The sequence below is a fragment of the Mastigoproctus giganteus genome, chromosome 11 (assembly GCF_048544385.1).
Source record: "Mastigoproctus giganteus isolate SK-2022 chromosome 11, ASM4854438v1, whole genome shotgun sequence".
NCBI classification, from domain to species: domain Eukaryota; kingdom Metazoa; phylum Arthropoda; class Arachnida; order Uropygi; family Thelyphonidae; genus Mastigoproctus; species Mastigoproctus giganteus.
The window spans coordinates 34,120,801-34,147,763 of NC_143585.1; the positions used below are offsets into that span (position 1 = coordinate 34,120,801).

The 26,963-nt window shown below is 31.5% G+C and overlaps 1 protein-coding gene across 3 annotated transcripts in view; it reads right to left on the reverse strand.

Moving 5' to 3' along the window:
- Window positions 1-26,963, reverse strand: part of Nmnat (nicotinamide mononucleotide adenylyltransferase) — a 117,807-nt gene that overhangs the window by 1,398 nt on the left and 89,446 nt on the right. The window contains exons 7-9 of one of the 3 annotated variants that reach the window (XM_090385559.1): window positions 26,003-26,098; window positions 18,822-18,933; window positions 1,396-1,645 (exon numbers count right to left, since the gene is read on the reverse strand). In XM_090385559.1, the coding sequence (XP_090241685.1) occupies window positions 1,619-1,645; window positions 18,822-18,933; window positions 26,003-26,098 (235 nt within the window). In that variant the 3' untranslated portion in view covers window positions 1,396-1,618. Of the gene's footprint in view, window positions 1-1,395; window positions 1,646-18,652; window positions 18,934-26,002; window positions 26,099-26,963 lie in introns of those variants that run through there. The other 2 variants (XM_090385560.1, XM_090385558.1) reach the window with 2 other exon arrangements.

The window sequence follows — 26,963 nt, forward strand, 5'->3', positions numbered from 1 at the left end:
CCTGTCTTGCTAAAAAGTGTCTTTTTATTCTCTGAAATCCTGAATTATTTAACACATTTGCTGCTGGGTTTTACTTACAACTTTAATGAAGTGAATTCAAAAATTACAGGATTGAGTCAATACAGACTGGGTGAGACATTTCTAGACTTTCTTCTCACTATGGATGAATTGGTGAGATGCTGGTGTACATTGTTGAACAAAAATATCCAGTTTTTCTTGTCAAATTGGAAAAAACATGATTCTGAAAGTCTAGTGAAATTTCATCCAAGTGGATTAAAAGTCCCTTTATGCACATATGCATCAACATGCAGTTTTTTTTTTTTTTTTTTTGCTTTGTAGGTGAAATGAGTTTTGTTCAGTATTTAAAGGCAATAAATGTCTGATAAATACATAATAAACATTCACTGCAAAGAATTAATAACAATACTTTCTGGTAGTTTCATATTGCACATGCTATACACTATGACACAGGAGAGAAAAAGAAAAAGAAATAAATGAATAAAAAAAATCCAATCACATAGTGAAATAGGCTAAAAAATTCAAACAGTTCATAAAAAAAAAGGCTTTCAAAAATTTTCATCTGTAATTACCTCTAGGTTGGTATGGTAGAGTGATTGGCAACCATTTAAAGGTGATACCATACTGTATGATCTAATATTACCAATTATAAATAAGCACAAAGTAAACATTTTTAAAACATAGGCACACTTGTTTTTGTTATGACTTTTGTAACAATACCTAACAATATTATAAAAATTATTGTGAAAATATGTATAATGCATGCATGAAATTTATTTCATGCAGCATATGCATTTCTGTTACCTTATTATTATCTTTAGAAGTAATCTAATGGCAACATTAACTTTCCTATATTAATATAATTACCTAAATTTAATTTTAAGCCATGAATTACATATTACTTATTACACATTAATCTAATTATCTCAGATATTTTAATTTTAACTTATTTTAAATGTATAATTCCTCTTTTCTGTAATATTTGGATAAGTACTATCTTATTTATTTTGCCCATCTTAAAACAGCAACAGAACTTGTGTAATTTTGCAGAAGATAGTATGAAAAATGTGATCTAATTTTCTGGTAAAAAGGGTTCAGTATATAGTATTTTTGTATGCATTATAATATTTAGTCTTGGAAATCCCAACATATATCTTTTACTATAAAAAATTATGGTATGCAATATAGTTTTATATATTTTTAAGCCTATGTAGTACAACTCAAATAATAAATTTCATAATAGTTGTGGACGTAATATTTTGCCCCAAAAATATACATATATTCAAAGTAGTCTACTTAATTTTTTTCTCCTCTAATAATTTAATTTCATTTAGCTTCACTTATACTAGAATGAACAAATTTAAAAAATCTACTTACATGCCATTCACCACACCTGGTACTCAGAAAGTTATCAGCTATCTTTAAATACACAATATGAAAACAATATGTGCAATTGTTCTATACAATAGTGAAAAATGACCTTCTTCTTTGTTTTTATCATATACTTGTAGTATACTTTAAATGGGTGCAGGCAACGAAAGAACAGTCTTATTACTGCGTACACAGATCATTTTGCAGCCTAGAGCACGTAACAGATCCACTAGTGAATGCATACCAATTTCAGCCCCTAAAAAACAAACAATGTCATCATATTCTTCAATACTGAAGATTACAGTAATTCCCCTTTATTAAACTTCTATTATTCTTAAAACAAGAAGTTTGGAATCATGTAATATTAACATAATGGACAATGAAAAACAACAAACAGGTTATGGCTAGTTATAGCCTAATGGTTATTTACAGGATCAGTACTCTAAGAAAATATATGATAATTAGTACAACTGGGATATTCAGGAAAGTCTCTTACTGATACAACACAAATATAGCTGTTCTCTGTGTGTGTGTGTGTGTGTGTGTGTGTGTGTGTGTGTGTGTGTGTGTGAGAGAGAGAGAGAGAGAGAGAGAGAGAGAGAGCACGCATTGTTTCCACTATATATGCCACATTTTCAAAAATATTAAAGTATAACGTAACCGAATGGCTTCACAGCGTTAACTTTCCAACAATGCTTCTGGAAAGTGAGACCATTATTACCATTCATATGAATTCACTGGCAGAAGAAGTGTGAAAGGTTATTTATTTACATGGCAAATAAATATACAGGCAGCCTTTTGTTAGAATTGATGTATTTGGTTAATAATATGCAATTTCAGATTTGCCTTTATAAATATGTTCAGTTTTGTAACTGAGAACACAGCCTGTAATATCTGAATCTCCGTGCTTTGGAGTTCAGAGATATTACTTATAATTTATGTACAGTAAAATCTCGTTACAAAGAACACCATTTTAATGAAAATTTTTCTATATCCCAGCTGATTTCTCTTATTATTGCTTTGTAAGTCTCATTTTGAATGAAATAGTTTTGATAAAAAATTCAATACAAATTTATTTTGTGCTAAATTTTGTGCCCAATTTTATATTTCACATTCGAAAATTTGAATTATTTTCGAATGTGAAATATAAAAATAAGTTTTATCAATTCTACTGTATTTTCAAATATATGGTAGTATTTTTATATATAAAATATGCTTTCAAAACAACACTCTTTGAAAATAATATTTTTACTTTTGTATTACATGTATTTCATCATTTTATTTATTAAGGATTTTAAAGTTCATATTTATGCAAAAGAAAGCTGGAATTATTACAACAAGTGTATTAAAAAAGCAGCAGAATTTATTTATAAAAAATTATGAAGTTTGTTGTAACCAGATTTTACTTTCTTTCTGGCAATAAAGGATTAAAAATGACAATAAGATGTTCAAACCAGATACTGGTTGAAATTTTCAGGTGCTGTTATAATGAAATGTCATTAAGTGAAGTATAGTTTTGAGAGAAAGAGCTAGGGTTTTTGGAAATGGTATATATATATATTTTTTTTTTGTTTTTTTAAACCACACATTAGAAAACAAGATTTTCTGTTTTTGCAATAGATGCTAAGAGAGAGGGAATGCTTCAAGTTCTCATGCAAACAATAAACCATTACTGTACTGCATATTTCATTTTAAATGTCCTCATGTCTCAACAGTTTGGGAACCTCTCTCTCATGTGCACATATATATATATATATATATATATATATATATATATATATATATATATATATCTGATCCTCTATGACTTTTAATATATATTATAGCATTATTAATGTATATGAAATGTAAAATTATTGCAATAATGAAGTGCTAATGCCATTCATGTGTCTTATATTTATAATTATCCTTAGTTATTATATATATTATAATATATTAACTATATTATGATTATGCCTTTACTTTAGTTTCTGATAATTTATGTTTTTATTCTTCAGAGCCCAAACAATATAAAATATTGTTAGCTCTAACGCCCTAATGACCATATTAGACGTTAAATCAGGGGTCACCAAACTACGGCCCCGCGAGCCAGATCCGGCCCACGTAGTCTGTTCATCCGGCCCGCCCTGCCCTACACTGTGCTACAAATGATCAAAATTTCTAAAATATATTGTAATTATTATTTGTAATTTAAAGGCAATTCTCTTGGCAATTCAAAAGCAAACATTGATGATATTTTAAAAGCTAAACGCTAGTTCCATAAATCACATTAATCTTTTCTGCTTATCTTATTCCTAATGTTGCCTTCCTTGATAAGTTTTTGATAAATAAATATATTTGTTATTTTTATTTTTCTATATATATTCTTTATTTTTGCATATTTTGTGTATTGGTAAATAAATATATTCGCTGTCTTCATTTTTGTTGTATTTACTGAATTGTACATATTGAACAAAATGATTATACGGCCCGCGCTCGTCAATCTCTCGGTTATCCGGCCCGTCTTGAAAAAAGTTTGTTGACCCCTGTGTTAAATGTATGCTTTGTACATTTAATGAAAATTTACTTACCAATGTGAATGAGAAAAATGCAAATAATGTGTTTCAATGCATTCACACATTATTCAATTACTCATTATTACTGATTAATATTGAAATGCAATGAATAAATTTATTTCATCCGTATACATTTGTGTTACCTTCGTGTTATCTTTAGAAGTAATCTAATGGTAACATTAACTTTCCTATATTAATATAATTATTTAAATTTAATTTTAAGCCATGAATTACATATTGATCTAATTATCTCAGATGTTTTAATTTTAACTTCTTTTAAATGTAAAATTTGTGGCTAATTACAAATTAAACAGAAGTTCAAACTGATTAACACATGACAGAGGGTGGGGATGATAACTGATACAACGGCATGATGTTCAAGTAATCATTCCTTTATCCTCGTGGCATGTTGAAGTGAAGATTGAAATAAATGTTTTATTTTTTATTTTATTATGCATATATGTATGGCTTTGTTTTCCTACTCCAATTTAATGTAGAACAGAGTAGGAGTGAAGAATATTTGGAATAACTGGCTTTTTATTAGTTGCATGCATACAAAACTGTCTGTCTAATAATTAAGTTAAATATTAGAACAAAATGTAATAATGTGAGCAAAACTAAATAAGAATAATAGAAACATATGCATGAAATAAATTTCGTCACTGAGCCTGAATCCATTCAAAGCCCCTGATCAGTAATGTTCATGTTAATGAACAAAAAATGCATTTTTTGATAAATTGGTAATTAAATTTTCATTAAATGTACAGAGGCAACAAAATAACATCTAACATGGCCAAGTGCATGATATTGCTATTACACTAGAGCTGCCAGAGCCTAAACTATGTAATATTTTACATCATTGTTACTTATCTGACAGATAACGTAAGAATATAAATTCAAAATATTAGACTAAAATAAAAGTGTAATTATAATATAATGTAATATAATAATAATCAAGGATAATCATAAAAACACTCACAGGTACACTTACACTTTTCACAAAATAGTATCATGTGTTTGTACCACATGAAATAAAGAAGGTGGGTAGATATGCTGTATGTGTGCAATTCTGTATTAAAATGGGCAAGACTAAGTGACTAAAGATTTAAGTGATTTTGAATGTGGTATAGTAGTCAGTGCCAGATGAGGCCCCCAGAAACCAACCCTGCTGTGGTTTCATATACAACTGTGTCTTCGGTGTATCAAAGATTGGTCCAATAATCAAATAAAATCCTGTCCCGGCGATCCTGTGGACAAAAACAGATTGTTGATGCAAGAAGCCAGTACAGGCTGACAAGATTTGCACAGAGTAACAGAAAAGCCACAATCAGTTAAATAGCAACACAAGTACAGCAGTGATAATCAAAGAGGCATTTCAGAACATGCAACTCATTGCATCTTGTCACAGATGGGGTATTGAAGCTGATGACCAAACCTGATTCCACTTCTGTCAGCAAAAACAAGGTACAGTTACAGTGGGCTCAGCAACACAAACACATCACAGTGGACAATTGGAAAATTGTTCAGTCTGATGAGTCCTGGTTTCTGCTTTTTTCGCTGATGGGAAGGCCAGAATATGACAAAAACAGCATGAGTCCATGGACCAATTCTATCATGCATCAAACAATGCAATGTGGTGGTGATGTAATTGTACAGGGAGTGATACCAATGGAACAACATTTTAATGTCACGGGTTATCTGGATATTGTTTCTGATTAGGCACATCCTTTCAAGACTGCAGTGTATTCATCTGCAAATAAGTTCTTCCAAAAGAATAATGTACCAGTCATGAGACCAGAACTGTAAAGAAATATATTTTCATATTCCTGGTTCCAGGAATATGAGTGTATTTAGCCTACTGTAGTGGGATGAGGCAGAATGGGCTCTTCAGCATAGGGATTACAACTATCCAATTTGCAACAACTACAGGAAGCAACTGAGTCAAGCTATCAATACTCAATACCTTGTTCAAATGATGCCACACAATGAATCTGGACTGAAGAGGATCCTACTGATTATTAGGCAGGTGTGCTGAATAAAGTATCCGCTGTGTGTACACACACACACACACACACACAGTGGATACTTTATCACATTATCACGTGCACACATTATCATGGGACACCCCTCTGATTACTGAAACTGTATGTGATGAGATATGAAAATATACTGGATCCTGTTAAGTCAGTATTTTGCACCAGATAGGTTCAAAATATTGACTGAACAGGATCCAATGCACCTTAAGACTGACTGGTTACTTGCCCTACCATTAGACTCTACAGAACATGAGTTTACAATTGCAAGAATTGTTTAGAACTGGTTACCTTCCCCTGCCATTAGACTTTACAAAACAACCTGTATGTGTTTACATAATAAGTGTAAACTGTAAGTGTAAGTGTAAGCATAGGCTGTATGCTATGAATTTTCATGAAAAAGCTACAGCCCACATGAATTGGAGTATGGGCTGCAGCTCTGTTGACTGGCAGCACAATGCAAGGCATGCTGAACCAAGACCGTAGATTCAATGGTAACTGACAGTCCTGGGTCATTCATTATCCTGTTGGAAGAACCTAAATTAATCTAATACTATGAGGCACATTACACGTTCTTACTCCCTGATGAATTTGTTTGTTTATAAAGGATGCCTTGAGAATTACTACCTGGATACATTGTCTTAACTGTGAAGATGCAAGGAGATCTGGTAATCATTTCTGTGGTATGCACTCTGTCTATACTATGTGTCATAGGTTGCAATGCACAGATTCATGAATGTTGCATCCTATATTGATGTTTTGTACAATTTGCCGTGCATGGCAATTTTATGGAAGCAGCCTTTTACATATTCTAACACAGTAACACTCCACATTAAAAAGAAACACTTTTAAACATGCAGTTCAAAGAGAATTGTATTCATCAGCACAGAGCACCAATCTCAACCAAATTCTTCATCTTTGGGATATACAGTAATGCAGAATTAGTGCAGGACCAAAATGGCACTCTTATTCAGTGGAGCTCACAAATGCTTTAGCTTTTTACCAGAAATCAATAGAGTCCTCCACGGCACATTGAAGCAGCAAAAAGGTGAGCCAGAAGTCAGTTATGTTTTGCTCATAACTAAAATGATTTTTGTTAAAATTGTGTGTGTCTCTCCGATTGTCATTTCAGTTTTTACTATAAATTCTAGTGCATTTCTAATAATAAATAGAAATTCTTTGTTGCTTATATGGTACTTACAGTATATGACAGTTGAATGCCTTTATAAAATTGAAGATGTTCGTGACACTAGATCTATTGCCAAGGAGATCGTTATTGGTGATAGTCAACTGTATTTTACAGAGCTGCAAATGAAAATTATTTTCATATTCTAGGCAGTTTTACATGTGCTGTCTACATGACTGTGTTGTTGCCAGGACTACCTCTTCTTTCCTCAGTTTTCTTATACTTGAAGGTCATTTTTCAGTTTTATTTGATAAATTCATTCAAAATTTATTCTTACCAACTCTACTGCTAAAATACTCAAAATGTCAGTATATATCATACTTACTGATATCACGGAAGTGGTCACACATTGTACTGCTTCAAATTCTGAAGTGTAAACACTGCTTATGGAGGTTAAATGTTTCTATCAGTTTTTGGAGTCTAATGTCCAAATGGTCGATCTATCTGCGATTTTAAGATGGGGAAAACATCTGGATAGGTGATTTCCCATCTTGAGTTAAATTGTCCAGGTGGGATGCTCAGGTGTAAAATTATATATGTAATTGTTGTCTGAAGCTTAGTGGCAATTCATTAGCTTCTGCATAAAGTCTATACATGGATGCAAAATTCACTTGTTGCCATTCATAGTGCAACATTATAGACTGGGTATAAATAACCATCTCAGCAATTTACCAGGATGAATTGTAGAGTGGTACCCCTTAATCAAATTTTACCTAACTAGTGCTTCCTACAGGATATGCAGGTGTATCTGTCTGCTTACTAAGTTTGTTGCTGACAGCATTCAATGAATGTAAAGATGTTTTGAGTAACACATGTAATTCTCTCTCCCACCTACACAGTTCCACTGAATTAGTTAGTCCATGGAATTTTTCCCTAGTTGTCTTATGTTTCTTTCTGAATCTTTTCCCTTTTTTTGGGTGGGGGGAAGAGTCCAATTTATCAGAATCATGGTATGTGTCTGTATTTTCTGCATTCATCTGCTGTGTAGCACTGCATTTTGGGATACTGTAGTAGTAGAGACATGTGATGCAAGAAAGCAAGCATATGAGCTTATGTAACATCAGCCAAAAAAAAAAAACAAAATTGCACACATCCATTCCCTCTAAAAGTTTGTCCAGTCCCTCGTTGAATTTATTTAAACTATCAATTTCCACGAGAGATGGAAGTTTGTTCCAGCAATCAACTACCTGTTGGCTAAAAGGGAATTTCCACACATCTATTCTATAATTGTCTTTCCTTAATTTGAATTTATGCTCCTTCAGGTTCGTAATCTGAGCAAGACGAAGAATCCCATCATAATTGATGCCTGCTCAACCATTCGAGGCATTATACACCTCAATCAGATCACCTCGAAGGTGCCTATTCTCCAGATGTTGAAATTTGCAGAACTTAAGCCTTTCTTGGTAAGAGAACCCCCTTCATTCCCCTCATCAATCTTGCTGCCCTTCTCTGTACTTGCTCAAGCAACTCTACATCCTTCCTAAAATGAGGCCTCCAGACCTGTATGCAGTACTCAAGGCATAGCCTGACCATTGCCTTATACAAGGGGATAATCACCTCCTTTTCCCTACTAGTAAAATTCCTGTATATCATTAACAATATCCCAAGACCTGCTCTGACAGCCTGTATGCACTGCTCAGAAAACTTCATATCTGACTGCCCAATTAATCCTAGGTCTTTTTCATTTTCTATCACCCTAAGTGTTATACCACACAGCTGGTACATTTCTCTGAGATTACTTCTACCCATATGCAATACTTTCCATTTGTCAATGTTAAATTTCAGTTGCCACTTCTCAGCCCATTTGCCCAACTTTTCTAGATTCTGTTGAAGTGACAGACTGCCATTAGTGCCATTAACAACCCTGCCAATCTTTGTATTATCTGCATACTTGGACATTAAGCCTGATATATACCTTCTTCAATATCATTCATAAATATACAAAACAATAGTGGGCCCAATACTGAACCCTGGGGAACACCACTAATGACATTAGTCCACGAAGAGCAGTGCCCACTGATTACCATTCTGTCTTCTCCCACTCAACCATCCTTTTATCCATTGTAGCAACTTGCCCTTAACACCATACTGCTCCAATTTGTACAGCAGTCGTCTATGTGCAACATTATCAAAAACATTTCTGAAATCCAAGTATATGATATCAAAATTATTTTTTGCATCCAGTTCCTTTGTAACCTCATAGTATCCAAACAAATTTGTGTCAGACAAGACTTTCCTTTAAAAAACCCATGCTGTGTCTGAATTATTACTGCAGTCTTGTCTAGATGATCCTGCAATGCTTCTTTAACCAATGACTCCATTACTTTACCCAGAACAGAAGTTAAACTAACAGGTTGGTAATTACTTGTGTCGCCCTTTAATCCCCCCTTTGTGAACTGGGGATATATTTGCAAATCTCCAGTCCATGAGAACTTCTCCTGAGTCCAAGGATGCTCTCATAATTATGGCTAAGGGTTTGCTTATTTCCTTTGCCACCTCCTTTAATATAACTGAATAGATTCTATCCACCCCAGGTGCCTTTCTTAAGTTTAACTTCAATAATTTCTCTTCCACTTTTCTCTGTTATTATAAAATCATTAAACTCCCTGTTAAGAGTTTAATAAGCTTCTGTCCTCCACTTCCTTAAAGAATTCCTCATGTGTGAATGTAGATGCAAAATACTCATTCAGTTTGTCAGCCGTCTGAGCAGGATCATCAACAATCGAACCATCAATATCAAGTGGACCAATCAGATTCATCCTCTTCCTTCTAGTTTTTATATAAGTAAAGAAGTCCTTGCTGTTTTTTTAGCATCCTTTGCCAAAGATTTCTCATAATCTGCCTTCACTTGCCTAACCTCCTTTGTGATTTGATTATAGACTAGTTTATATATCTGCCATAGGCTTCTGTGTCACTTGATAATTTATATGCATCCTATGCATTTTTCTTCTCTACCACAAGTCTCATTAGTTCATCTGACATCCATTTAGGCCTAAAACTTGAATAGTATTTCTTAATCGGTGTGAAAAGACTAGTAGCTTCCATGTTTAATTCCCTGAATGCTTCTTATTTAGAATTTGCTCTTGGTAACATCGCAGCTGGTCCCACTGTACAGAATTTAAAAAAACTGTCTGAGACCACTGTAGTCACCTTTACGAAATCAAAAACACTTCCAAAGGCCAATTCAAAGGCTTGTATTGGCCTTTGTTTTGATGTTCAGTAATAGCTATAGAGATTCTGGTTCCCGCACAGGTCTGAATCCTGCAGACTGCACCAAATTATCTACCCATTGTTTTGATCGACCAGTTTGTGGCCTATTCTCTTTATTGTTATTTGAATGAAAAGGAAAAAAAAAAAAGTAAGAAATGTTTGTTGCCTTCCAAATACTCCCTCCTTCTGTAAGCAAACTGTTAGTCATAACATATTATAAATAAAGCAATAGTGGTATAACTGCACCCTAATCCTTAGTAAATGAAAATAAACAACACAATTCACTGATCAATGCAAAACAAACAAACAAAATTGTTCCCCTTCTGTTGTTGTTGTTGTTGTTGTTGTTGATATGGAGGTTTGATGGCGCATAAGCTACTTTGGCTATAATGCGCCTTTCCCTTCTGTTTTGCCCAAAGGCTCCTCTAGTACGAGCACATTGTTTAGAAAACAAGTAACAGGATAAAAAAATAATAATAATGTTTCATCTTAATAATCAATCTTTAGCAGTCATAATATAATTTTGAAACACTTAGGTACACACAATAAAATATTACCAAACATGGCTTAAGTTATCCCCAAATATCAACTCTAATAATAACAATTACAATTTAGAAACTTATACAAAGGACAGATTATTCTGAATGTAAGAAATAACAAAACTATTCATTGCAATCATACTATCAACTATCGTTCCTTTATTTATAATATATGTTACGAATAATGACTTTCTTAGAGGAAGGAATGATTGTATGTTTGAGAACTGGGTTGGAGACAGCCCAAAAGAAGTATTTCTTTAGTGTTCGGAAAGCAATCAGTATTTCATATATTTTTCATTTTAATAGAGGATCAAAAAAGGGTTGGTCACAAACTGACTGACTAAACATAAGAGTGGACAAGATCACACATCTGATACTGATGAAGCTTGGTTCACCTCCTGTTAACAAACTAAACACAAGGATCTGTAGCAGCAAGAATTAACATGAATTTTTTTTTTTTTTAAATCAGTGAATGGTGCAACACTATTCTAGCCATGAAATATCAATTTCTTCGAAATATTTAAAAAAAAAAAAGTTCTTCTTCAATTGGATAAGTATCAGGAAGATTATTCCAACAAGATCACACCAACATGACACACCTGCAGAGTTGCAGTGGCTGAGACTGTCAGCATTTATAAATAATAAAAAAATATGTTAACTGGAAAGCTTCTGGACTCTGCAATCGTCTGATCTTTTGCATTTCAAAAAATTTCAAAATGGAACTTTATTTCCTCACTTTTAGTTCATTGTGTAAAACCAAGCTATCTAAGGCTTCCCCTATTTTAATTAACTACTGTAGTTTATGTAAGCAGATAATTACTGTTTGTGTTGTCTTAATAACTGGGCTATTTTAAAATGAAAAATACTATAAATTACTGAGAAGGAGAAATTAAATGTAATTATGTAATTAAATGATTTTCTCAAATCTATAAGCAGTTATCAAAACCATTTTGAGGCTTAAAATTAAAAAGCTTTTATTAAGTAAATAATAAACCTTTATTATTTGCTTAATAAAGTACAGTATTATTTACTTTGGCTAGACATCCAAATTTTATTTTATTTTAGCATTCCAAGTTTGATTTGGATTTTAACTATTCCACAATTACATATGTGCATAGCTTCAAATTTAGTCTTTTTGTATCCATATAAGTAAATACTTGTAGTTTTCTAAGATTTTTTGATTTTTAAAAAACCAATAATTTAAATCACTTAATCAGGCATAAATGTTCATACATAAAGATACATGGTTTTTCTCGTTATCAACTACTGTAATTATAATGTATCATATGGGATGCTAGTTCATAAAGTTTATCACGTATTATGTCTGTACAAATATGTATTCATAAGCCAATTTGCATGCTGTGCAGGTTGAAAAACTCGGAGTAACTGGCAATAGAAAAATCCACTATTCTGCATTCAAGGTTAACTAAATACAGTCCTAATCAAAGAAGTCTTAAGAATTCTTCCCATCTCCAACAGGAGTTAAACCTTGAGTTTTTGAAACAAGTGACAATACCAAATCTACTACAGCATTATGGAAGATAGGGTTGAAGCAAATTATAATTCATGATATGAGTGTTTTTATAATTTTTCCTTAACATAATCACCCTAATTTCAAAGCAACCCAATTATAAAGACAGTATGACTGTGATAATTGGATAATAAAAGAACATAGGCAAAAGAAACAATTAGGGACAATGAGGTAAAGCAACTGTATTGAGAAATCTGAGAACGGTATATTGATAAAAAGAGAATAATGGGAATGGCCCTGTGATATTATATTGAAAACATTCAGCTTTTCCTTTCTTTGAAAAGAAAATCTTTCCAAGATTCAGCTTTTTGTTATATGATCACTGTTTAAGATTGGTATCCTATCACATTTTTATATACTAACAGAAGTATTACAACCTGTCTGTTTCAGTATTTTTATTTTTTAGCTGATTCCAAACTTTTTGTCCATTGTACTGTTTTTTTTTTTTTTAAATCATTCACTGTATTTCTTAAAAATAATACAAGGCACCTTTTGAAATTAATAACTCTTAATTAATAAATCTGTTAGCTTAATATTAAATAACTTGAACAACCTTAAACAACATTGTTCAATAAATAACTATATTTAATCTGAATACTGAGTGGACATCATGTGGGTTACCAAATTCCTAAATTATATGAAAAACACTATGCTCCATATAAAATTAACAAAATAATTTAGTTTATCAACCTCTATAATGCAAGAAACTAAATTTTTCATGCTTAGTATATTCAATATTGATATGAAAGTAATTTATTATTTGCTGATGATGTTTCTGAATCCACTTTTGGGATTCAGGGTAAAAAATTTAGCTCTTCTAATAACCTTATTATCAGTTTTGGCTTTCCTTGACTTTAAAAAGTAACTTCATTTGTCATCGTGTCCTAGTCAAAGTCAATCTCTCTTTTCTCATCAAGAATCCCAGCATGTCTTTATTCTAAATTTTATTTTATTCACAAAGATAAGGTATCTTACTTGTGGACTGCTGGAATAAATTTTGACTTAACGTGTGGAAGTAGGCAGTTCAAACAAAAAAAAAAAAAAAATTATAGGATTGCATTGGTTGACTTAAATGACTAACTTAAACACTAATATTTTGTCCAATTTACATTTGGACAACATATTAGAAATGAAGGGCAATTAAGTTAGTGATTATTTTATTTATTAATTAATTAATTTTTTTTTTTTTGCTAGCAGTGTATAAGCTCGCTTTCATGTACCACTTTGCAATTACTGACATTAATACTTTTAGGAAATGTATCCATTACAAATGGCAAGTGAATTTAGAATTGAAAACCAGCTCTGAACATTGATTTTATTTAGCCAGTAAATCATGTTCATGAGGTAGTATTTTACAGAGATTTCCTCCATACATTTGTCATATATACAATACTTAGATATTTTATTTAAGTACTGCATAATTTTAAACAAGCTACTTATGCTTTCTCTATTTATACACAGACCTGAAAACAGAATCCCAAGGTGGATTCAGAAAATAACAAATTAATTTCATGTACTGAATGTTAGGGAGGTATATTTCCCTATATAGCAGAGATCATAAAACTAATTTTATGCGATATACAGTGGTTTTCATATAACTTAAAAATTATATATTACTTTGTCTTATTTACATGGCAAATGAGTCTCTCTCTCTCTCTCTCTCTCTCTCTCTCTCTCTCTCTCTCTCTCTCTCTCTCGCTCTCTCTCTCGCTCTCTCTCTCAATGATTGGGGTGCATCAGCAGAACAAACACTTAAATCAAAGGCTGAAATTGCTGTAATCCACAATAATTATATAGCATTTATATCTACTTCATATGCCAAATACGTATGCAGAAGATATTTTATTTGACAAAAGAATGATGCATATTATGTAACAGGAATACTATCATAACTAATTTCCACAAACATGAAATTGATGTAAAAAAATACCAAAATGAGAAGAAAAAATTTATCCTGCCAATTGATGAAATATATGTGATAACTAACAAGTGAAACAAGATATGTAGGAAAAATTATATTATGCTTTTGAAATAAAATAAAAAAAAGACCTTAGTAATTCAACCAATAGTGTGTGGTATGTGTGAATTGCCCTCCACATGAGAAGAAAAAATTTATCCTGCCAATTGATGAGATATATGTGATAACTGACAAGTGAAACAAGATATGTAGGAAAAATTATATTATGCTTTCGAAATAAAAAAAAAAAAGACCTTAGTAATTCAACCAATAGTACGTGTGGTTTCAGGTCATGTGGAAGGCAATTCACAATTGATATTGTTTAATAAAATGGCATGAATTAGAAATGTGTGGTTCTTTAAATTCTAACTACTACAAGGTTTACAAGGTACTGTCGGCCATATTCATCTCTTGGCATATTTTTAAAATTGGATAAGTAATTCCAGAATACAGGTGACCCCCCGCATAACGCTGATCATTCGTTCCGGAAAAACAGAGCGCTAAGTGAATCCGCGCTAAGCGAGCGCTGCTTTCCCATAAGGTAACATATGTATTTATGAGCTGCGGTCAGTGCCATAGGATATTTCCTAATGAATAATAAACAGTAATGAAGATGCACAAATGTTGGTCAAAATATTTAATATTCAAATATTTGCACATATAAAATATTCTGCATTGCATATGTATAATTATGTGGTAACTACTTGCGTATCAAAAGTAAATTTAAAATTCCAATTAAAATAATGAATTTAATTTAATTGATGAATTTAATCATGAAAAATGTGTGGATTTTGAGTTGAACTTTGGCCCTCTTCCAAATAAACTAAAAGGGGTATTAATTTTAATCCCCCGCAGCGTTAAAACCAACAATAAAGTCAACCGATCCTTCACCGCTTTGAAACCTGGCATGTTTTTTCTTCTTTCAATATGAAACTTCTTTTAGGCATTCGTTTCCACAAAAGTCCTGCTTCATCTATGTTAAAAACTTATTGAGAAGTATAACACATAATACCCCTCTTCAGTAATTTTAACAAAAGTTCTTTTTTGAAAGTTTCGGCTCCTTGATCTGCACTTGCGGCTTCTCCCTGGATTTTAAATCTATTCAACCAGCCCTTACCAGTTTTAAATGGTTCCACATTTTTTTTTTTTTTTTTTTTTTTAGGCGAGTTTTCTTCAGATCATCATATTGGCTAATCTCTTTCTCTCTCTTTTTAATATTTAACTTAACTGAATTCTGCATTGGAATATTATCTTCAATAAAATTAAAGTCTTTCCATTTCAATCCTAATAGCCGGCCTAGTCCTAGTTGCTTGCAGTGGAACAGCTATCTTTCCCGCTGCAAAAATTAATTCTTTATTTTTTTATAATTGTTCTTACAGTTAAAGTTGCAAGTCCTAAATTATGGCACACATCCGTTTGTCGTTGACCGGAATCGATTCGCTTCAAAACGTCTAATTTACTTTTCAAATTCAGTCTTTTTCTTACATTTATAGTCTTCGTACTGCGCCCAGACGTTGTTGCTTTTTCATTCCTATCAGTCATTATTAGCTCTTCGAAAATGTGACTGCGTTGGTTGAATTAATTACGATACAATGTTCAAGTAAACTTTCCTTACGCACGATGTCTAATACTCTACTGAGTGATGACTAGACTTCGGATAAATGCATATAACGCAAATATTACAAGCAATATACTTGATCATTTTTTAAAATGTTGATCGCGGAACTACATTACAAGTCACTGTACTGAAACTAAATTAGCGTGCGAGAAAATTTTACTGAGCGTGGGAAAATTTCTCAAGTCGGCGTGGGAAACGTTTTAATACTGTTTTGCTATTCATTTTCAAGCTATCGACTCCATCAAATGAAACGATTTCGTTAATATGTCAAAATTGTAATCTGTAAAAGAGCGTTATAGTGATCTGTGACAGCGTTATAGTCAAATACGGGTTATAATATAAGAACAGCGTTATAGCGAATCAGCGTAAAGCGAACCGCGTTATAACGGGGGCCTGCTGTACTGGTATTCCTCAATTTGTCTTAGATCACCAGCTATTAGTGGCTGCCACAATTTTTAAAGTGTTTAAAAACACATCTATGACAGTCTAATCCATACAAAAGGATAATGCTGACTGGGCTTTTTTTTGTTCACATTCTACATCACAGAAACATATATCATATGGTTATCTGCTGACTGAAAGTGTTCCAATGTTAAGTGTCTGTGTACAGTGTAATTTGGTGACTTTTAAGCATTTTATTTACTTCATCCTTAAAAATTGCTGAAAAGAGGATCAATGACCAAGTAATGGCTGTTAAAGAAATGTAGATGTGGCATTATCATTAGATGTTTATTAAGTTATAACACTTAATGAACTGAACTGCCAAAGTAATTATAATAATTACACACTTTATATGTAATTGACAGTTGATTAAATACACTATTTGTATTCATGTTTATAAAGAATTTCCTGTTATATCATTGTTTCTATGCAGAAAAATCAGTCTGCTGCAGATCTAAGTGTTTATAAGTCGACAAATCTTCAATTTTATGAATAAAAGAAAATATTTAAATTTTTAAGTTCCTAGTTTACAAAATATCAGTAAACAAAAAATAAAATAAATTAATAGAACTGGAGAAAATGTATAAAAAAAAATACTTATTTAAATCACCATTTAATATACACATCCATAATGAAGTCTGAATGAGAATTTTTCAAACGTCACTGACTGAAATTACAGACTCATTTTTTAAAAACACACACACAAAAGGGAAAAAAATGTACAAATTACACAGTCAAGAGGTTCTGAACATTTTATATTGTTTTTTTTTTTTTTTTTTTTCCATAACACAACTGTTGCATAACAACATGTCTAATGAAGAAAGAAAAGTGGAATGAAAGAAAGAAAGAAAAAAAATCTTTTTATGTTTTAATAATTCTTTGCAGTTTAAGAACATTTAATTCACTATTATTAACCATACCTTATGTGGTTAATAACAGTGAATATGCTATTTGTTCATACATGGTTCTGATATTCAATTATGATACTTTGCTACACTGTGTTGATGCTAATATATATATATATATGGTATTCAAATCTACTTTGGAACTACTATCAAAAACAGTCTTCAATCCTTTGAAATTTAGCTGAGAATAGAACAATATTATTATATACAGTCCAATTTTTATCACTAAAATTGAGTACGAAAAATAATGTCTACCTTTATTCAGCACTGCTCAAATAAAAATGCAAGATTTTGGGTAAATTATATATTTTAATTAAACTCTTACATAAATCTCATCTAAATATATTAACATCATAATTATTACAGGAAAGAGACATCTGTACAAGAATTATGGCCTTGGCTACCAATGTGCCATTAAAAACCAAATCAATCAATCTGTACAAGAATATAAATTAGAAACACGATAGTGATTTGTAGTGTCAAAATTTAATGGTGTTGCACACTTTTCATGTGGAAAAAATGGAACACACACACACACACAAAGGTAAAATATCAGTGTATGTAGATCTAACAACGGAAAGGTGTACGTTTCCGACTCATGACAAATAATGCACATTAAAATTAACTGTATATCTTTAAAAATATATATTTACTGAAAAAAAAAGTCATAAAAATTATTGCATTAAATATTATTAAATGATATTGAAATCTATAAATTCAATGTGAATTTGGGGAAAATACATTAAGTACAGAAGTGAAATCTACTATACAGAACATTTAAATATTTCCTATCATCACAGAGTACACTGCAAGGATGCAGATGTGCACACATAATAATGTGAATGTGCAGCCAGTCCTTTTAAGGAAGACTTAAGTCAAAATTTATTACTTTCCCACTCAACAGTAACCTTACCCAACCCTGTTTAATAACATAACCCCCCCTCCTCCCAAATGTACTATCATCAAGTATATACATGTATTTATTATTTCAACTGCATCAGAAAAATACTGTAATTGAATGAGTTTTATTCAACAGTTACCCACTTTACACTTATCTAATTCATATTTAATACATTTAATTTCAGTATAACTAATTTATAATGACAAAATGAAGAAGCTTACGAAATTCTGCATGCTTATTTTAATAAATCAGTCTTAAGAATATGCCAAGTGTGTTATTTTTGCATTTCATTAACAGTTATTTCAAATGAGAAGCATAACTCGGTTTAAATCTCTAAAACAAGCTTGACGTTTAGAGCTCTTTTATATTTGCAAGAAATGTGCATGATGTACATCAACTAAAGTAAAATAAGCAGTACAAAAATCTAATTCTTTTAATTTAAGCAAAAAAGAAGTGCCAACAAAAATTATAGAAATAAATTGGTAACACTGTGCCAGGTGCAAATAAATCAAACTGCAGTCTCTTGCTCCACTTCAAAAGGTATATCATCACTGACCTTCTCTGTTATATGGTAGCCTGAATGTATCGATGGTATACCTACATTATAATATGGATCAATAAGATCAGTTTCAAAATTAGGAGAGGGAGTCAACAATGAGGTATACTTACTGTTGTTGGCCATCCAGAGGTAAGCACAAAAGAAAACCAAACAATTACATTAATGAATACTGTTCAGTAGAGTATTTTGCAGATGTTTATAAAATATACTTAATTCTAAATTTAATATTAAAAGAGAAGCTATTAGTGTTTTTTTTTTTTTTTTTTTTTTTTATAATTAGTTTTACGGGGGCATATGGATTTTTAAAATGAATTTAAATGGATTTTTTAAACAAATAATATAGAAAAATTTAATTTTTGACATTTTTCAGTATTTGGCATACAGCTAGTTTTGATTTATGTACATGTTAATTTGCCCAAAATGGTCCATGTAAAACTGGATCAGTACAATTTTTATTGAAGTCATTTCCAAGCCATATAATCCAAGTATGTGATATTAAAACTGTCCTATGTTAAACAGAATGTCCGACAGAAAAAACTGATTATAAATTATAGAATGTAGAGAATATAGACTACAAATTATTAATTACAGAATATAATAAAGAAAAAACTGACAACAGATTATTCCATCTTAGAGTAGTATTAAGTATACTCTTTCCCCTCCTCTCCCCGTTATCTAAGGAATCAACCACTCTCTCATGGACAGTATCATATGTCCATACCAGGTTATATAGAGCAGATAGTCCAATACTGAAAGACTTTCTGTGTGTGTGTGTGTGTGTGTGTGTGTGTGTGTGTGTGTGTGTGTGTGTGTGTGTGTGTGTGTGTGTGTGTGTGTGTGTGTGTGTGTACATGCACTCACAGAGTTAGAGTTGGTAGTCACAGAGAGTGGACATATCTGTTGCTGCTATACTGCACAGTGGATTAAATGCTAAAGAATTAGAGTTATGGGTAAAGAATTCAATAGATTCATTTTTGCTTTATATTTTTAATATTTTGTAAATTTAATTTTGTTAATTTTTGAATGTATTTTCTCCTTCCTCATGGACTACCACTTTATCATGGTGAGGAGGTTTAAATTTAAATACCCAAAGACCCCGAGAACTATGCTGGCAGGTGTTTAAGCTCCTGGTAGGGCCACCCTGGCAATGCAGGTCTAAGGATAGGGGCGAAATGAAGTGAGTTCACTGAAGAGAAGGACTAGCAACCAACCCGTCAGATGTAAAATTAAAATGCTCAAAGAATATTAAAGGATAGAAACTGGACTGACAATAGGGAACTGACTAGGAACGGATTAGGGAAACTCTATGAGAAAAAAAAAAAGGAATAATAACTGTAGGCAGTACTGGCCCAAGCACCGGGTGACCATGGCAGTCGCATGGGGGGCACCATATGACTGTTTGATTCATCTAAAAATTAACCCACGAGTAGGCATGCCCTGTCATTCAGTACTTCTCAGAGAGTCTATCATATAAGGTAATGTTGTCACTATTTCTTGCTCCAGTTGCCTGCAATCTTGTTTCAGTGAAGGTCTGCACAGTCTGGCGTACTGTGTTGCACTAACCCACTCATGTAAGCAATATTTTTGGAGATATTAAAAAAATCTTTTGCGAATAAATCCTTTGTTCATAATGAGTATTTTGATACCATGGTGACATTAACCAATAATGAATCTGAGCCTCCTGGGGACTTGCCATTAAGACAAAAGGAAATTCGCTATCACGGCCGGCTACGGCTGTGTGAATGATGTGTATTAGAAAATTTTTATAAAAATATTATAAAAATTATACTGATATTTTTATAATCAACTAAATGATGGGTAAGATATAATATATAGCCTTGAAAGTAGTATGCTGTTCTATTAAAATTCATTATGTTATTGCAGTTTTGAAGCTTAAAAATAAATTCAATTAAAATTCCTTGTGCATTTTATTACCTATGGAGGAGGAAGGGTGCATAAAAGTCTTTCCGCCCAGGGGGCCTAAATGCTCCGGGCTGGCGTTGACCATAGGGGCACAAAATATAAGGTCTTTTAATGGAGAAGAAGAATAATAATAATAAAAAATAAAAAAAAAAGCAGGAGAATTAGAAAACACAAAAATTAATATTTGTGCACTAACAGAAACTAAAAAGAAAGAAAAAGGTATAATAAATGTGGGAAAATATATATTAATATATAGCGTAGTATAGAAAACTGAAAGTGTAGCTTTCAGGTGTAGGAATCTTAATATGAATCATTGAAACAAAACATTGAAATTGAAAAGAATATTATATGTAAAAGTCAAACTGCAAAAGAAAACATATTAAGCATATATGGCCCAGAAGAGGAGAAACCTAAAGAATTTAATGATTTCTGTAATCAACTACAAGATTTAATTAATAAGAAATATAATACGAATAAATTAGAAATAATAGCAGGAGGCTTAAATGCCCTAACAGGAAATAAATTATTACAATTTTGTACAGACTGTGAATACAGAATTAACAATACTTTTTTGAACAATAAAGAACAACATAAATAAAATGGATAAATAATAGGGGAAGTAAATTGATTATATAATCACTAATAGAAATACAAATCCAGAAAATATAAAGAATGTAAACACAATACTATCAGTAGCGGGAACATTTAAATTTAGGGAATCTTTTAAGAAAAAGCAAAAAATAAACAGAGATAAAGAAACAAAATTCAAAATTGACTTATTAAAAGATGAAAGTATTAGGAATCTATGCAAAAATAGATTGAGAGAATATTTAGAATTAAAAGAAATGGAATATGAAAAATCAGTCAATAGAATAAAAATAGGAAAAGATTAAAATTTGTATAAATAAAATAGCAAATAAAACATTAGGAGAATGAAATATAAAAAAATAATACAAAATGGACACTATGACATACAGAAGCAAGACTTACCTAAGATCCAAGCAAAAGTGTTTCAGCAACATTTATCAAATAAAATAGATGCACAAATATACCAAGAATATAAGGATATTCAAAATAGAATAAATGAGGAGATAAGAAAAATATTCTGGGATAGGCTTTCAAAAGCATTAGAACATATTTCTATGGAGGATAAAGCAAAATTTGACAATATAAAATCAAAGAAAAGAATTAAATGAATATATGAAAATAACAAACAAGCAAAAGCAGCAAATATCAGAAAACAAGACCAGTGAAGAGGTTATAGAATTAAATGCAGAAGAAATTAAAGGGATAATGGGAAAACTAAAAAAAAAAAAAAAAAGGAAAAAGGAAAAGTTCTGGTATAGCTAAGTTAAAAATGAGTTACTAAAACACGAAGGAGAAAAGTTAACTACAAAATTAATAGAATTATTGAAAAAGAAAAGAATATACCAGGTGACTGGTGGAAAAATATAACAATACCAATATATAAAAAAAGGAGAAAAGCAATTTCCAGAAAATTATAGGGATATAAATTTATTAAACACTTCATTGAAACTATACACAAAGGTAATATCGGAAAAATTAATTGAAATTTTAGAGTTAAGTGATCAGCAGTAAGGATTTAGGAAAATAGATTATGCATATAGATGCAATATTTATGATGAAGTGAGCGAGTGAGTCTGTCTGTCTATATCTATCTATATATATAGACAATACATATAGACAACAAATGCATATAATCAAAACAGATCAAGGAAATACCGAAGAAATAGAAATAATTAAAGGAATAAGACAAGGAGCCTCATTGAGTCCAACTCTCTTCAGCTTGCTAATGGATGAATTAATGAAGTAAATAGAGTAAAAAAATAAGTGCTATGCAGATGATTCTGTACTAATGGCAGAAAATGAAAACAATCTGCAATCAATGCTACATTATTTTAATTAAAAAAAAAAAAAAAAAAAAAAGAGTGTAATAAATAATATAATCTGGAACAATCCAAACATCAATTGAGATGCTAAAGTTAAAATATATAAAACTATAGTACAAGCTCTAATAACATATGCAGTTGAGACAAGACACAACAGCAAAAATAAAACAAATAAATGAAATCCTAAAAATGAAAACACTAAGGAAAATAACTAATGAAATGCTAAGAGATAAAGTTAAAAGTAAGGAAATCAAGACAATGTACAATACAACCCAATAATGAATGGAATAATAGAAAAAACAAATAGAAAATGTCAGGTGGGCAAAAATAGTAACGAAAGGCTAAGAAGATGGAAGGATGAACTATTCTAACTCAACAAGCAGCATGCTTAATGGGAAAAGAAGTTTTTTTGTGATATTTTGTAATTTTCATTCTTACCTTTTGTAAAGCTAATTCTGGTAAGTACACTCTTTTCAGTACCTTGTAAGTTTAAATTCTTAAGTTCAGTATTTGATAAAATTTCAGTTAATTATTGTAAATTTTATTCTTACCTTAATAATGGTCTCTATAAGATCCATATTGCATACTTTGTCCGAGGATATCATGACTCAGACAGTATGGCCATAGTTGATTTCTGTGCAAGTCATGAGTTCATCACTTGTGTAGCCTGTGGCATGTATTCTAATGTAAATCTAGTGGGTAATCCTAGTTAAACTGATTATTCTTTTCCTTTTTCTTAATGTAAGGAGTATGCTGATATTAAATTACAACTCAACGCATTATTAGATAATACTGAATGACCAAATTAAGACATGCTCTTGAGACAAATATAACTGCAGACTCATCACGGAGTCAATTATTAAGTGACCTGCCAGGTGATACAAAAGATTCAGGAAAGTTTGTTGTTTGTTTATTTGGTTTTTAGGAGCATTAGCAACTAAGGCCATATTGCTCCAGGGATATGCGGTGGTCATTCCCTGATCTTTCCGCATCCACCGTATTTGTGTGTATTTTAAGTATTTTCTGCATCCACCGTATCATGGGCTCGAACCCCGGTCTAATCAAGAAGCGTGTGCCATGCACTGCTATTCCTGCCCACCTGGCTACGGAGATGGCCGATTCAGGAAAGGAAACTAAACCAGCTTAAAGAACTATCTGGCCTCTATCAACTGAGGGGATAGCACACAGAGGACAAATAAATTGCAGTGATCTAAAACAATATTCATAGAAGCTACAAATGCATACTCGTATATACTGTTAAGAAAATATAGCAAAGAGGAGAATGCCAAGATGGATGAATAACAAGCTAGCCAGTTTAATAGATCAGAAAAAGATGACATTGGAAAGTTACAGAGGGATGAAAAGTGCTGAAGCCTAACAACAGCTATAAGCCGATCCTTAATAGCACTACAGAAAAGGTAAGACTACCAAAGGCTGATTAAGAGAAATTGCTGGCTAAGTGAGCAAAGAATGAGGGCAAGGAATTTTTCAAGTATATGAATACAAAGAAAATAACTCAGATTGGAACTTCCATAACAATGAGTAAAGGAAAATCTTGGATAACCCAGCTAATGTCACAAGTACTTTGTGTCAACCTTTATAGATAAAAAAAAAAAAAAACCTTTCAATGGTGAGAAGCTAGGAATTAATGAAATGATATTGAAATCACAGAAGTTTTTTTTTTTTATTAGAAAAACTTAAGCTTAAAGGTGAGTAAAGCTCCTGGGAGCTTTAATTTTGAGGGAGGCACTAAACTGAATATTAATTATAAGAGCATCACTGGAGTCAGAAGAGGTTCCTTCGGATTGGAGAAGTGCCATTGTATTGGCAATACATAAAAGCAGCTATAAGAGAAAAGTGGTTAACTACCAACTAATCAATCTGATTTCTCTGGTAGGAAAAATCATGGAAGCTCTGATCAAGAACACAATACACATTTATTAATTTCCATTTATTAAACAAAAATTAATAAACAGTCAAATATAAAATTTATGAAAATCCATTCACTGGGAGCAGTTCTTACATGGAGAGAGAGAGAGAGAGAGAGAGAGAGAGAGAGAGAGAGAGAGAGAGAGAGAGAGAGAAATAATAATTTCTGGATTTATATTGGTCCAATTTTATTGAAAAATTGAATAGGTCAACAAATCTTTCTTAAAAGAGCTGATTATAAAATTTTATGAAAATCCATCTTGTTAAGATAGGAAAGTCATATTTATCAAACATCTGCTTGTTAAGATAGGAAAGTCATAATTCCACTGTACATGGCAATTGTAAGACGAAATCTGGAATACTATGTCTAATTATGGAGAATGTACCTAAAAAAAAAGAGACATCAAGCTTCTTGAAAGGGTCCATAGATGGGCAATGTATCTTGTGAGATCAGCAAAAGGCAGTCCATATGAAGATAAACCTTGAATACACAGCCTACAGAGCTTGGTAACTAAGCATGTTAATGGAGACCTAATTGAGGTTAAGATGCCTTACTGATGCATACTTTTCTTTACTGCAACTTCTTGTGGCAGTACAAAAACATGTACATTGTGTATGGACTAGCCCATGAAAAATGTGAAGATTTTCAAATAGAGAGTATCATCCTCTACCACAACTGATTATTATGTCAATAGTAGTAACCATGTTCACATCACTAATAAATAATGGCCATAGCATTCTTCTTCAGGGCAGATGTTTGGCCTGGTTTGCCACAATGCAGTTAGCATAAATACATTGTATCTCTTCATGCATACACATTGTTAGCTGCATTGCCATATGACGATGCAATGAATGCATATAACCAATATTTATTCCAAGTAGTTCATTTAACTAGCATATATATTTTCAGTAATGACAAAGAAAAAAAAATTATGGTTACTTATGATCTAATCCTCATAAATACACAATTTTTAATGCATAAATCTTACCAAGATTGCATTTTAAATCTTGATGAACCAATAACTGTACTGGAATAAAAATGGCCATAGCAAGCACCATCTATTGATAACCTTAAGACATTTTACATAGGGAAACAGATGAGTGGATGCATTTTATGAATTATAACTAATTGTAATTTATTTACAATAGCAATAATAATAAGTTCCATTTTAAAAAAGTCAGCATATCAGGTTAAATGATTACCACAATACTCCTGAACTATGTAATGACTAGCAAGAACTGAAAATTTAAAACTAATATATTACAGGAAATAAGATTTTTAAGGTAAATTTCGTAAATGTAGTTTTACAATCAAGGATTCTTTTTGTATTCGTTAGGATTAAAGTGAAAATCTACATTGATTTTATTTATTTACTAGGCTTATAATAATTTTAAAATAAGCCAAACAGTACTTACTTTGTTTGAGACTGATAAAGATTGTGATCCTTAATATACTGAATTACAGAGTCTTGTAAGAGATACTTCACACTCTCTCCCCTTTGTAAAGCCCGTCTATAGTTTAAAATATTGCAACTTTTAATATGTAGAGAGCATAAAAATAGCCTATGAACAATATTAAGTTCTGCTAATTTTAAATAGAAACAAAACATAATCACATAATCTAAATAATTTCACTTAGTGAGCTTAATAAGATTTTCTGGATATTTCTGCAAAGATATATCCCCTGCCCCCATAAACAGGAAAAAAAAAAAAAAAAAAACCCATTAAACGGTGATTTCCATAAAAGCTGAAATAAATCTTTGCACTATAAATTACTACTCACTTTTTGTTTGTATGATATATATATATATAAAAATTCACTGCATAGTTTTAAAAATCAATAATGAAAAAAGTGACAAAGGACAAAATTCAACTGTACCGAAATGTTTATGGCAATAAGGTGCAGAATTCAGTCATAGTGAAATGTTTATAGTATGTCATTTTACATTTTAGCTACCATAATTTCTTCTGTTTCAGTTTAAAACTTCTGACTTCAATTACCCATCCAATTAAAAGTTAATACTATACATATCATTAATCAATTTTGATAAGTGTTATTAACATTTATTAATAACTGGTGGTAAGCAGTTCTGAATGAATGCACAATTTTTTGGAAGTTTTTGGCATTTCAGAAATTTATACTGCAAGCTGGCCAACCTTTTTGATTTTTAATTTGTTATACTAGAGTTCAAAAAAAAGCTGAGACAATTTCAATTACCTTTTTACTTTTCCAAGATATAAATGGCAAACTGAATGGAAATTGAAACAGTTGATTACATGAATTATTCAATACCATTCTTCATGCAGTATTTGTCATATAAATCAGTGATATTATTGCATAATTTTATGAAAGTTTTTCATCAATATATTAGTAATC